Below are 14,655 nucleotides of genomic sequence, written 5' to 3' on the forward strand. Positions count from 1 at the left end.
TGGCAAGATGTGCAGCAATATAAGTTTAATAAATAGATAAATAAATAAAATTATAAAATAAATGTTATTTTTGCTTTCTGCCACTAATGTGCAACTAGTAGCCGGATTGAGAAATCAGCTTGGCATTTGAAAGAAACACTAGGCAAAGGAGCATCAAGTCCTATAGCTTATTTTCAATTATTTTCCTAAATTGACAATGTATGCATATGAAATCAGTATCACCTACTTTTATGGAAGTGACTTCATAATGCTTTACAATTATACTTAATTATATTCTGCATAGCAGTTTCTCAATTGTATTGTACAAAGTCAACACATTGTCTTCTACTTTTGGATTGTTTTCTGACAATTGTAGATCCATGCTTAAAATACCAATATATACATATACACATTGGCTAAAATACAGACATACACACATAAATATACTTGCCTACTCTTTCACTTTGTAAAGCAGCAGCTTGGTTCATATAAAATACTCCAATTTCATTTTGAATATTGCCCATTCTCTTCACTACTTGGGTATACTGCTCTGGATTCTGCTCTTTTAAATTACTAAAAACCAAAATTTCATGAGCTGCCTCATAACATTTGCAGCTAACAGAAAGCTGGCATTCCAAATCTGTAGAGAGGTCAGTAGCCCAAGAAAATACTGCAAGAAAAAATTAGCATAATAAATGGCCAAATACTTACTATATAGATATTTCTATATTAAATCCATTAACAGAGAAGTACACGAAAAGCTATTGAAAAACAATTTAAGGAGGATTCTGGAATCAGCTATTAGTTATACATTATTTGTGCATGCAAAAGATTGTTAAGTGTTTGTAAGAGCTACTATGTATAAACTGAGCCAATAATCCATTGTTGACCAAGAAGACAAAAATATCCTATTGCATTTCTGTTCTAGATATTTCTAGCTAAAGTTATGTTTAGATCCATTCTAATTTGATATGCAATGGAATCTTTGGCCATAGTGGCCAAACTCAGTGGCCATAGTAATAAGTAATATAGTAAAGTAATAAAGTAATATAGGGAGTACTCCCATCTAGGTTTTGCTGTACCTCTCAATAATTTTCAATACTGTCAGCAGAGGCCTTTTGACCCACATAGCCACCATCTTTTAAGATGGCTTCAGTTCTTGAAAGTTGTCTAGAGCTGTGTCCAACTCCTATTCTTTCCATTTAGACCAAAGAAAGCTTAAATACTGTATAAAAATTCAAGTTTTAAATCAATGTCTATTATCATTTATAAATTTGATACGGGCAAACAAATAAAAGGTTAATTACAATGTGCTATCTATTGGTTGGAATACAGATCAGAACCTGAACATCCAGATTTTAGAAAACTAGCCTCATCATTACAGCCATTTGGATTACTATTATATCTGTATCTATATCTCTATACAGACAAATCTATATCATATAACTCTATCTGTTGACTTTACAGTTAGTCTTTGCTTAGGCCACAATTGAGACCAGCAAGTCAGTTGAATGAAACTACAACTGTGTTTACGATCTGGCTTCAGCTTTCTTTTAGTTTACAGACCTGAAAAATTCATAAATGTAAAGATTAGTCATAAAGTTACTTTTCCATTACCATTGTAAGTAAGGCAGTTGCTAAATGAGGACTGCCCTTTTGATCTTATTTCAGCTTTCTTTTGTTCCAGAGACATGCAAAAGTCATAAATGTGAAAAATTGTTGTAGTTATTTTTTCATCACTCTCATAACTATGAACAGTTGCTAAACTGTTAAACAAGCACGACCAATAGTCAAATTATTCTGGAATTACATGGAGTATACATGTCCTTCATAATGATATTGGCTAGAGATCAGCTTCAAACAATTCCTTAAAAATTGTTTGAGGAAACAAAACATACATTAAAAGTCTTATATTATATAATAAAATGCACAGCTATTGCTTATTTTACTGGACCCAAACATTTTATGGCCAAAATAATTCAAAGGGCAATATATTGCTGCTGAAAAAAAGTATAGTTCTTTTATTAATTATTTTGATTTAGAGAGCTGCTTGACATATTGCTACACACAGGTTGCAGTCGTGATTACCTTGACAGCTAGACTCTCGATGTAGACTATGCAGTATTTCCTGATCTTCTTTTGTTTGAAAGTTATATTCTTCAAGATATGCAGCTCTGTTGTTTGAATTCTGGGCCAGCATTAATTGAATATCACCACAAAGAGTTAAACTCTGACAAAGAAACAGGAGTACTTCAGAAAGCATGTTCATGAAGAGGCAGCAATATGCATCTAATTGGGGGGAAAATCAGAAAGGATATTGGTGAAGTGGAAATTAGAATATCTCATTACTAAGAAACCACATTATGAAGAATTGTACTATTCTAACCTTAAACCTTCTGGCAGATTCAAGAAATAAAAGTCGATTTATCTAACTTCTAACATCAAGCATACTTGCATAAATTGCAAGTACTAAAAGTGGTGTTTACTAGTGTTTTTCTAGTAGCAAATATAATTGCCTGAATCTATATTTATATTCAGATGGTGGGTATCAGCGAACTGTCAATCTCCTTCTTTTGATTTTGTAATGATTTGATTTTTTTAAAAATAGCAAATCAGAAGTCAGCATGCAGTAAAACAAACTGCTAGCATCATATCTCTGGAATAAGATACCTCTGAGCTCCCCAGTTTTCTTAGACATTTTTAGAAAATAAAAATATATCAGGGTTACAATTCAATGCTTTATTTATACATTTACTAACCTGATGCTCCTGCTTCATTGAAAGTTAAACTGGGGTGGGTCTGAGCATCCTAGGAGGCTGGGGGATGAGGGGTAGGAAGAAACCTCACCAATCTGCCTGCTGACTGACATCTCCAGAGATATTAGAAATAATTAAACTGTAAAATAATTTGTATTTGAAGCAGCCAGTTTAAAACCCTCAGATATAAAGAAATTAGGAGTGTTAGAGTAGATATAAAAATATACATCTGAGATATATAATAAAAGTCCTACTTACCATAACACTGTAAAGCTAATCTTATGTACCGTAATGCTCTCCCATATTTCTGAAGACTCACAGCAGCATCAGAAAGAACATAATAAGCCTTTGAAGATTTTAAAATTAGCTGAAGTTTCATTTTATATTGCCAGGATCCAGGGATCATTCCTGACTGATTGGAATGTTTAACTTCCTGGAATGACCCCACTAGAATTAAAAATGACAGAATGATTAGCAATCTTAACATAACAGTTAAAAGGATTACATTTTGAAATTAAATTAGCAATTTAATTCAATTTAGCTTAAAATGAGCAATTTAGCCATTTTGAATATTGGGATAAAATTCCTTATTCAAATTAAACTGAATATGTACCATGAATTTTGAAGACATACATATAAAGGCATGGAGAACCTTTGCTTATTACTTTATCAGTAAATACCGTATTTATCGGCGTATAACACGCACAGGCGTATAACACGCATCTTCATTTTAAGAGGGAAATTTCAGGAAAAAATTAAATTTCTAAATAAAAACTTTGAAGCAAAATAAGGGTAGCTCAGAACTTTTTTTTTATTAATATTATTACCACTTATAAGGTAAATCAGTGGTCCCCAACCTTTTTTGTACCAGGGACCGGTTTCAAGCAGAAAATTTTTGCAAGGACGGGGGGAGGGGAGAGAAGAGAAGGAGGCTTCGCTCTCTCGCTGCTATATAGGATCAAAACAATGTTCTATCAACACATTGAATTATTTAAAGCCACTTACTTAAAATATATCTTAACAACTTACCTATGACAAAGTCTAAGTGCTATTGTTATTACTGTTAAAACAGTAACTGAATGTTCAAATATCTCATAACAATTTTTTCCCCTAGCATTTTCCCGCAAGTGCAGGTTCTGCTTTTTGTTTTTGTTTTTTTTGATCCACTGAATATTAATCCATTGGTTGTAAAACAGGAACTGACAAACTAGCTTGACACCCAAGCCCAACATCATGGACAAAGAGAAAGAGTCCAGCCTAAAGTCACTCAGCTGGCTTTCATGTCTGAAGAAGGGACTAGAACTCACAGTCTCCAGGTTTCTAGCTTGGTGCTTTCCCCACTAGACCAAATTGGCAAAGGTCTCATAATAAATACACTAAATGTAGACAAACACATTAAAATAGAAAAGTTTTACATATAATTCAAAGTAATACAATCACTTTATAAAGAAAACAATATTTTGGGCTAAAAGCTTTCTTGACAAAGAGGTTTAGCGTCTATGAAAAGCCATTTAGGATGCAACAAACCAAACTTACTCTTGCCTAAAAACAAGGCCATCTGTTTTTCAAGGCACTCAGGGCCAGCTGTTGATGATTCATCTTCATATTTTAAAGGGATAGGTATATTGGGGTCCGCTGCAGGAAGATCACTTTCCTTCTTGATACTCCTATCAATCGATTTCAAGCCCTATTTGTTAAAAGAAAAAAGCATTTCAATACTATACCACCATGTACCCATTAAAAAAAACTGTTAAATAGCACACTTCTCAGTTACATAACTTACTTCAAGAACATAGCTGAGTACTAGTCTGCATCGTTCTTCAGTGTCATGGCAAACAGGAAAGGAACAGCTAGGCTTTATAGAAAAGACAAAAGAAGGTGGAATTCAGCTTGTATTCTCATTGAAAACCAACAAAGACACCATTCTTATAAAGAATATAAGCTTAAAATGAAATCAAGAGAACAGTTGACTGCAGGATTCACTTTTCAATGGTTTTTATATACACAATTAAGGGAAAGGTTTAATACGGACAGAAAGTCACCAGACATAGGACAAAATTAGAATTATATACAAATAAAAATCATGTGATTTCTAATATGTATAAATAACTGTTGAAATTTGAAATGCAACCTTTTTTCACTAATTATTGTAAACAGTCCAGAAAGGCCTACAGGACCATCTACTTTATGTAGAATCTGTCTATCCAATATCTATGGGTTCAGAATTCATGTTATAAAGTCTTCATCCAAAGATGTTAGGAAATCCAGTATTCATAAGTAAAGCTTCTTAGTTGTATGGTAGTTCTCCTGCTCTAAAATATATATCTATCTCTCTCTCTCACACACACACCCCAAAGTAATGATGATCCCTTCCCCGTTGTCACTCCAGAAAGTTATGAATATACTTTTTCCAATGATTCTTTGCAGCAAGGAATAGCCTCTCATCAAAGACAACCAGAAGCAGTGGTGGTTGTATACACAGTCAAATGATATTGTTGGGATTTGGGGAATTGTTTGAGAGTGTACGGATGCAATCCATATTATACACAGAGGACATACAGATACATGCACATTTTTAAAAAAATGAACACATAAATTTAGAATGAAGAATGAAGAAAGAAAAAGAAAAAAGACCAGTGGTAGGTTAGGGATGACAAGATAACTGATTTCTCTAACATACGTTTAAAAGATTCTAACAAGTCAAAAATGTTGATAATTTATCATGCAGGACTTCAGAAAAAAAGCAATATGAAGTTATTTACTTGAAATAAATTATTTGGACATTTATTTTTGAAAGGCACACATTTTCACTGAAGGCCCAATGGAGGTAATTTTCAGCTGAAATCTCCTCCTCTCATATTAATTACCCTGACAGAAAGGAATCCCACATATTTAGATTTAGACCATAAAATATAATTCCAATATTAACTGGTGGCATTTCAAATGCAGTAGATAAACTTACACGTATTTGATGGGTAGACTTGTATTTTTCAGGTACTGACAATTCTCCAACAGATTTGATTATAGCAACAGCTTTGCTGTCATCTGGAAAATCTGAGCTGGTGCTATAAAATCCATTTTCGTCACTATCGGGCATTTCTTCTTCGTCTTCACTATAACTTTCATCAGAGTTGCCATTTAAAGGAAATTCGCTTTCTTCTTTTTTTGGCTCATCTAATTGGAACAGTTCTGAGAGCATGTAATTTGCTGAAGCAATAATCTTATTTGAAATAAAGACAGAAATAAGAATTCAAAAGGTCTCCCAGCACTAGATTTTTTTTTTTACAAATTGATTTAAAAATTAATTTAAAGGTAAAATTGTAGTTAAAACATGATTATTTTAAATGATAGAATAGGATGTACTCATAGTTCACTTATAACACTAAACATTATTTTGGCAGAATGTGAAAATATGTTTTCAACCCAAAATTCCCCAGTAAGGTCATGGTTCCATTATTTTAACTGTTATAGCTGAAAAAAGGCAAATTGAGTTAACTGTGCTTTATTAAAATAAGCCAGGTTCAAATATAAGCCAGATATACCAAATTACAGATATTTTAAACCACATGAAGAGAATGTATACAGCCAAAGTTCATTGAAGTGCCTTAACATTATGTGCAATCTAGAATTCAGCGAGATTGCATAAACATGAAGAGTCTTCCACTGTAATTGGAAATCAAATATATACTTAATTTTAACCAGTCTACATAAAATGTTTTTGACTAGGTGATATGGAAACAAGAGTATATTAATTCTTACTTGAGGATGCCTGCCCTTGTCCAATAATTTTACGCAGTTAAGGAGTAAAGTCCTAATAGTACCATAATATTTCCGGTTTTGAGTTTTTTTCAACATCATATTGCACGCAACTCTAAGCAAAAGGAAGCAGAAAATAAATAAAAGTTCTCACATTTCAAATATCCACTGAAATTTTATTTTAAATGTGTATCAGAAAAGAATGCATTGTAAATATTTTAATGACAAGAAAATGCTGATATCATTGAAGACAAACTTTTCTTACATGCTTTAAATTCTCAATTTCACACGTACTGTTTTGAATGTTATCTTTGTAGTACTTCAGCAATAAGTTTTGCTTTTAAACACATAACATACATCAACCACCCCAACATACTTTTGTCTTAGAAAACAACTGATAAAAATCCTATAAAGATTATGAGGTATTTCACTCTCTGATAAACAGTTTGCTAGGGCTGGCTTTAGTTCCAATGGCCCCCACACCTGTTCGTTTTGGCTAAAGCAAGCTAAATAAAGTTGGCTTAATGTTTTCTTTGCTTTCAAAAGAGAAAATAATTAAACCTCCCAAAAGATTTTGTCTATTCTTGTGGTACAAACCAGCATGAGTTATAAATTACATTTTTTCATGTCAACTTCTTCAAGTACCTAGATCAGTGGTGGCACATCCACAAGGCAATGCATGCTGGCCACCCCCACGCCCCCTGCGCATTGGCGCACGACCACCCTCACACACCGCGCATCTGAGCATGCGTGATTCCTTTGTGCGCTGTGCGTTTTTGCACACGCACGTCTTTGCGCACGCGTGATTCTCTTGTGCACAGTGCGTCTGCGCATGCGTGTGCAATTCCCCTCATGCACAGCCCATCTGCGCATACACATGCAATCCCCTCATGCACAGCGTATCTCTATGCATGCATGTGCATTTCCCGCATACACCCTCCGCATGCGCACTAGATACCCGACAATCAGTTATCGGGCGGTGGCGCGCGCGCGCATGAGCAATGGGACTGTTTCGGGCAACCTTTCCTGCGCAGGGGGAAATGGCTCTGCGTGCCACTTCTGGCACACGTGGCATAGATTTGCCAACATGGACCTAGATGATTACAAAATTAAAATAAAATCCAACAGTGCATTTTCTAATTTTCTTGTACACAAATTAGCACTTACTAATATTAGTATTTTGACATTGGGATCAAATACTGTAATAAATCATTTAATGAGATGTAATTGAAAATGAATTTTCATTATTATTCAACATAATTATAGGACAGGTTGCTATACAGATAGTATGTTATCATTATAACAATATAACAATTTGCTCAACAAAATATTTCGCTTTTTTCCCTTGTATTCTTGCCTCCTATAATATAAAACCCATTACCAGATTCCATTTAATTACTTTTTAAAAAGTTAAGTGCTGATTCAAAACAACTGCCTATAGAATTAACACTTTACATAGCCACTAGGATTAACATTTTACTTTCAGTAAAGATCTTGAGTGTACATAGTACAAGAGTCACCCAACCCTTCTTTATAAAGACTTGAATCCTCATGATATATAGAATAACTTACTTGTAGAGAAGAATTGCTACTGGCATTGTGAAAGGGTTTTGGTATTTATCTTCTGTTTCTTCACACAGGGTAGTGAGATCATACAACTTCACTATATCACTTCCACTTGCTGAAAAGGAAAATGTTTTCCATCAGTTTGTCTGATAAAATTAGAAGTCCAAAGAATAAAAAGCCAGAATTGTTGGTAATTCAGTAGTATTTTAGAATATAAAGCTAATGACTAAGATATGCTCTGCTTTCCGTTTACCTAACCATTATTATGGCTGAAGGTCTTCCAACCAACACAGGTAACTGAAAAATTTGAAACTTTTTTCCTGTTTGGTTACATGCATATTGTACATTAAAATGTTAGACATATGAACTGTGGTGGTGCAGTGGTTAGAATGCAGTACTGCAGGCTAATTCTGATCACTGCCAGGAGTCCGAAACTAACTAGGCTCAAGGCCTTCCATCCTACCGAGGTCAGTAAAATTAGGACCTAGGTTGTTGGGAGCAATATGCTGACTCAATAAACTGCTTAGAGCAGCAGTTGCCCACTGGTGGGCCGTGAGAAAATTTTGGTGGGCCACAGAGAAATCTCACTCCCAGAGCACCCCCACAAAGCAATTAATCCAGGGTGCGCAGAAACACAAGGCTGCCCTGCCCACATGACCCGCGGGAACCCTCCCTGCGCATTCACTCCTTACCTGGTAAACTTGCCTGCTAAATTGCAATTTTTCCTATTTCCGACCATCATCTGTTCTGCTCTGCCGGGAGATTTAGAATATCTAGGAAGCAGGAAATGGTTGGATTTCTTGCTTTCTAGGTAGTCTTTAGATCTTCGCCTCAGCACAGCTGAACCTCCCTTAGGACTGAAGGTTTGCTTGCAGGCAAATTCAGTGCAGACTCACGGCAAGCAAATTTGAGAGACTGAGCTAGCCAATGGCAGATAGATAGATCACTGAATGATTCTGTGAGCAACTCAATCTGCCTCCTTTGCCTGATTTTGGGTAAAAATTGCTCTTTTTTATAAAAAATTAATATTTACATGCATGGTGTGTTGTGAGTTAATTTTATGAGTTTGCTTGCAAGCAAATTTTATGTGACAGACTGAGCTAGCCAATGGCACAAAGATAGAACTCTGAATGAAACTGTGATTCTGTGAGCAACTCAATCTGCCTGCCTGCTCTTGGGTAAAAGGTTGCTCTTTTTTTATAAAAAATTCAATATTTATATATATATTTATAATATTTACATACAAGCCATGCCCAGCCAGTCACATGACCACCAAGCTACACCCACAAATTAGGCCACTCCCACAGAACCGGTTAGTGGTCCCTGGGATCTAAAATTATGAGTTTGGTGGTCCCTGAGGTCCAAAAGGTTGGCGACCCCTGGCTTAGAGAGGGCTGTAAAGCACTGTGACTTATAAGTCTAAGTGCTATTGCTATTACTCCCTTTCAGAAAGCCTGAAAGCTCACAAGATCATAGTAGTGGCAAACACAAACTTAATAGCACAAAATACTATTTCTTTATGCTGGTGTAAATGAAGAGAGACATTCTATGCATTGTCAATGAAGCCAGTGATTAGAAACGTTGGGGGAAGAGATTGCTACTTCACTATGTTCTTCATTTTCTAAGAACTGTGAGCCTTCTGTACTGTATTTCATTCCAAGTCATAGCCATATGGCAAATCACCCTTTCAAAAACAAAATTAAAAAAAAACCACGATTGGCCAGGGGGAAGTTTACCTTTAAATAGCCAGTATGTATGTCCTTCTTTTGTACAATTTGATTTCAGAAAAGATAAGATATTTTGAGCAATATCTTTTATTACTTTAGTAGAGAAATTGGAGTTCTCCAAATTGGGTATATCTTCTGTCTTAATCATTTCATATTTCTGCAACAAAAATGAAATAATTTGTAAAACTGAAAAAAATATACTATCTGGAGTACTTGTTGCAAGAGTTTCATTATACAGATAGTCCTCATTTAGCAACTGTTTGAAGTTATGGTGGATGTCCCAAAAGCTATTTACAACCTGGTCCTGACGTTACGGTCACTGCAGTGAGCCTGCAGTAGTTTGTCCTTACTACCAACCAAGAGGGATGCGGCGGTGCTTTCCCTAAAGCCCGTGGCAACTTTGAGAGGTGGGTGTGGCACAGGGAGTTTGAGGAGGCGGGGGAAGAGCTTGAGAGGTCTGGGACAGCAAGATTCTCCACCAGAGGCACTCCATACTCCATTTAACAACCTGTTGGCTGCACCAGGAAGAGCAGGGGGTGGGGATTGTTAAGCAAGGCTTAATGGCTGTCACCACTTGCAATCATAATGGGCAGGCTCCACTAAATTGAGGACTACCTGTAAAGCTGAAAAGCTTGCACTTTTTATATGTTTTATGTATAATATAGAACTCACAGTTATTAACATGCATAAATGCAAGTTTTTGTTACTGTTGAAAGTACAATACTGCTTACAAATAATACGTGCATACAATGAAGTCTCAGATGGGCTGCTATCTACTTGCTATAGCAATTTTACTTGAAATGGATGGCTTTTCATTTTCTTCAACTGGTGCGTTCTTCAGGTAAGATAGCTAGGTTCCTAGCTAGGTAAGCTAGCTAGGAACTTCAAAGGTTACATCAGAACATATATACATATGTTATATATATAGGGGATACCACATTGGATAAAATCATAGCAAAAGTATACGTTAAGCCTCTGACTTATTCTTTTGCTGATTGAGATTAAGAAAGCAATCAGAATATTTTGATTGAAAACTTACCTGAACAATTCCATTTACATGAAAACACATAACAAGTTCTGGAACATTGCAGATCAAGTTGTCCAACCAATAATCAATTCCTGTTAGCACATTAATTGGCTTATTGTTATCCCTTCAAATAAAAATGTTCTAATGTTATTTCAATAAAATAATAGTTAGGACTCATTAAAAATATAAATAGAAGTGTTGATTAACTAAGTTAATACAATATAAACCTGTGAATATTAACTATCAGGAGGACTAACAGGAAAATAGGAACATTTACAGTGGATATGAAATCAACAGTAATTTTGAAATAATGATCATTTTTGTAATTTTATTTCTATTATGTATTGGAAACTTCAATTTAAGAAGCAACTTCAAGGTTGTCCTTTAAAACCAAGTAATCAGAAGATCATAAAAATTAAATAATTAATTGAAAGTGAAGTACAGAGGACAAAAACAGGAACTATACAGAATACAACCAAAATATAAGAGACTTTGACTTATCAATATTTTACATATTTTAAATCCTTCATATTTAATATATTAAACACACTGAGCACTTGGTGTTTTTTTTTTGCCAAATAGGCAAAACATAGATTAGACTTTTTAAAATCTCCTCATCTATTGGAATTACTTAATCTTAGTTCATATTGAATAAGGAATTCATTTTTGAAGTGACTTTTTAGCAACAAATTATAAGGAAAAACAACAGTAGCATTTTTCAACAGGGAGCTATCTAATTCACTTAATTCACCTGAGACGCAAGCTGACAGCAGGGTATCTTCCTCCTCCAAATATGGGCATATTTGAACCTACCAACATGTGAATATCTTCAAATGTCCATAAGATGTTCCGAACAAAGTCATTTTTAAGACCCTTTAAATTTGAAGAACATACCGTGTATAAACATTTATTCTCTTTATTATAAAGAAAAGGTAGCATAGCTTGCAGACTTAAAATAAAGCAAGGTGCACAAAGAGCAAATAAAACATAATACATGGTAGCTATTCTAGACTTTCACAATAAAAAATCAAGATTGCAGGTGCCACAAAACGATTGATAAAAATGATTTTTTCCCCCTCAGCTGCACTGTAAATCAAACTGTGCAAGGGTTTTTCCTCAGGTCAAATTCCACATAAAATCATACCTGACTGCTTTCCCCGTCACTGAACAAAGTAGTTAGGTTTTGTTCTTTGGGGGCTGAGGCCACATGCCCCACTACATATGAGGATTCAAGAGGCACACTTCCCTGTGAAAAGCACAAGGGCATAAGTGATTCTACTGTTGAAATGATATAAATTCTGCTTTTAATAAAGTAACAACTTTGCACATTGGAAAACCTATCTGTGAAAGCTTTTGTCACTGAGCATACATATTTTGGTTCGTTTCAACCAATACCTTTGAACAGTACATCATTAAAATTGTTTATAAACAAATCCTTGTTAAGTCTTTGCAATTTCTTTGTTCATATAAGCAGTCTTATCCAGAAAATATGATTCTACCAATTTCTGCATAAAATTCAAGCAAGATTATTTATACACTAGTCTTCTATATGTACTAAACAGATACTGAAATGTTTTGTAATAATAAAATTATAAATGTTCCCAATAGATGACAAAATATTTGCTTGCATTTATATTATAAATAGTCTTTGGTTTACAACTTCTGAGCCCAATCATGGAAAAACAAACCTTGACTTCTCTTTTAAGACTAGCTCTCATTTTCAGAACAAGAACTACATTTGCACAGAGGAACAACTTTGCTTTCCTAATTCTAGTAATCTCATTCTATGCTACATTGATCAGACCCCACCTCAAAAGTATCATATCCCATTTAAGAACTACCATTTAAGAACTAGACTTGGAACCATCTAACATTAAAAAGGGGATGATAAAGCAATTGGCAATCAAATCCTATGAAGAGATTATAGGAAACCAGAACATACTACAAATCAGAGCAGTTTTGACAATTACTTAGGAAGGTAAGGGATTCCTCTTCACTGAATATGTTGAAGTTGGACTTGGCCAGTTATCCAATTTTTATTTTATTTCTGGATTCCTCCACTAGGAGGCAATCCCTTCCAACTTTGAGTCTATGACTTCCTATGTCTGTCTTTTTCTATTCTGTGACATTGATACAAAGGGAATTTTCTCAAGTGCAGGTGGTTGTTAGGTTAAGATGGCAATTTTGAAGAGATTGCCATCATTAAGAGAAGTATTTATTTATAAAGTACAACATCATGTGATCACATCATTTAAGAGTCGTAATCTCAGGATGCATGGGATGCTAAACAGAAGCAGCAGGAGTTCCAGATTAGGACCACAAGAGTGCTGCAGGGGGGGCTTTCCGGTTTTGAGCCTCCCTGAAGACAGACCGCTGAACGTGATTGTGCGCGGCTTTGGTCTGTGCTTCGGCGTTGGAGAGCCCCGATCTTTTAGATTTGGGGCACAAGCTGCCTCGTAAGGACGGTGGAGGAAAGGGAGACCGTCAGCCGGGTAGAGGCGAGCCGCAAACACCCCCCCATTTGGCAAAGCTCCCTCCCGAAGACACCTGAAGCGGTGGTCTAAAATGACCGCCCTGAAGGGGAAGATTAGACTGGAATAAGTATTGGGCAGGAGAGAATGGAAGAAGCGAACAGCAGGAGGAATGGGATGATATAATTAAATGGAAATTACCCTCTGGATTAACATCATAAAGTATCTTTAAGAAAGGACTCAAAGCAGCGAATTGAAAGAAGTTAAAAAAAAGGTGTGAATTGCCTTTGACAGCGACGGAGGTTCGAGTCGAGAGAGGTAGAAGCTGTAGAAGGAATTACACAACTAACTTGGATGAGTATATTTTGATTTCATATAAGCACTAACTCAAGCTGAACTATACATCGCTAAAGAGGAAACTTATATTAATTGGATTTGATCTTTTTGAAAGATTGTGGTTTGAAAAGCTCTGAATAATTGGGAAGGAAAATGGATTTGTTAGAACAAAGAGTGCCATCTGAGCTAAATTCAACTTGACTTTTTTTTTAAAAAGACTCTGTTTCTTAAAAATACAAGGAAAATTGATACAATAAAATAAGTGTTTTGGAAAATTGAAATATTGAAGTAAAGAAAGATACAGGAAGATTCTGCCCTTGGATTAATTGTTGATTCTGTTATGGACTTGGTATTGGACTAGCTGAGGACTAAAAGTTGAGAGAAAGGAAATAAAGCGGACGGTTGGAAATTAACTTTAAAGACGTTAACTGGATTAAATAGAAAATTGTAAAATGATGATATCTCTTCAGGCACTAAAAATGGAACTTGGAAACATTAAGGAAACTTTACAAGAAAGAGGTGAAACTTTGGGCTTAGTTTTTAAATTTTTTGAAGAGGCGATTGCAGAGTATGAACAACAAAGACAAAGCACAGAAGAAGAGGTGGAGCAAATTTGAGAAGGGGCCATCTTTAATCACCATCGAAAACAAAGGAATCCAGAAGGAAAGAGAAAAAGAATTGGGAATAAATATTGGAGGTCTGGGAAATTGAATAAAGAGGGAAATCTCCGGAAAATAAAAAAGGGGAAAAGAATCAGCAGAAATTCTAAGGGCAGAAGATATCTAAAAATAGAGAGGGGGTTAAAAACTGGAGTGAAATAATAAAGGGGGAAATGTTAGGGGAAAGAAGCGAAAAGAAACAGGATTTGGGAACAAAGGAATATGGGAATTTTTAAAAAATGAGGGTAAATTTCTTACAGAGATAATGGCTGAATGATACTGGGAGAGGGGATTCTGCAAGGTGCTGGAGAATAATATAGATAAATTTGTAGTTGTGAAATTGGGACATATAAGGTGGATAATAGAATTGTTATTTTT

At 35.2% G+C, this 14,655-nt stretch overlaps 1 protein-coding gene across 6 annotated transcripts in view; it reads right to left on the reverse strand.

Moving 5' to 3' along the window:
- The window catches only part of EDRF1 (erythroid differentiation regulatory factor 1), a 32,400-nt gene that overhangs the window by 8,294 nt on the left and 9,451 nt on the right, over positions 1-14,655 (reverse strand). For 4 of the 6 annotated variants that reach the window (XM_026668928.2, XM_087964326.1, XM_087964325.1 and 1 more), the window contains exons 7-18: positions 11,956-12,057; positions 11,563-11,684; positions 10,824-10,935; positions 9,794-9,941; positions 8,064-8,172; positions 6,495-6,606; positions 5,698-5,955; positions 4,519-4,590; positions 4,272-4,422; positions 2,994-3,182; positions 2,068-2,268; positions 431-649 (exon numbers count right to left, since the gene is read on the reverse strand). In XM_026668928.2, the coding sequence (XP_026524713.1) occupies positions 431-649; positions 2,068-2,268; positions 2,994-3,182; positions 4,272-4,422; positions 4,519-4,590; positions 5,698-5,955; positions 6,495-6,606; positions 8,064-8,172; positions 9,794-9,941; positions 10,824-10,935; positions 11,563-11,684; positions 11,956-12,057 (1,795 nt within the window). The remainder of the gene's footprint in view (positions 1-430; positions 650-2,067; positions 2,269-2,993; positions 3,183-4,271; positions 4,423-4,518; positions 4,591-5,697; positions 5,956-6,494; positions 6,607-8,063; positions 8,173-9,793; positions 9,942-10,823; positions 10,936-11,562; positions 11,685-11,955; positions 12,058-14,655) is intronic. The other 2 variants (XM_026668936.2, XM_087964328.1) reach the window with 1 other exon arrangement.

This window comes from Notechis scutatus, chromosome 4, assembly GCF_049901735.1.
Source record: "Notechis scutatus isolate UNSWTSFEM ecotype Mainland chromosome 4, rNotScu1.2, whole genome shotgun sequence".
NCBI lineage: Eukaryota > Metazoa > Chordata > Lepidosauria > Squamata > Elapidae > Notechis > Notechis scutatus.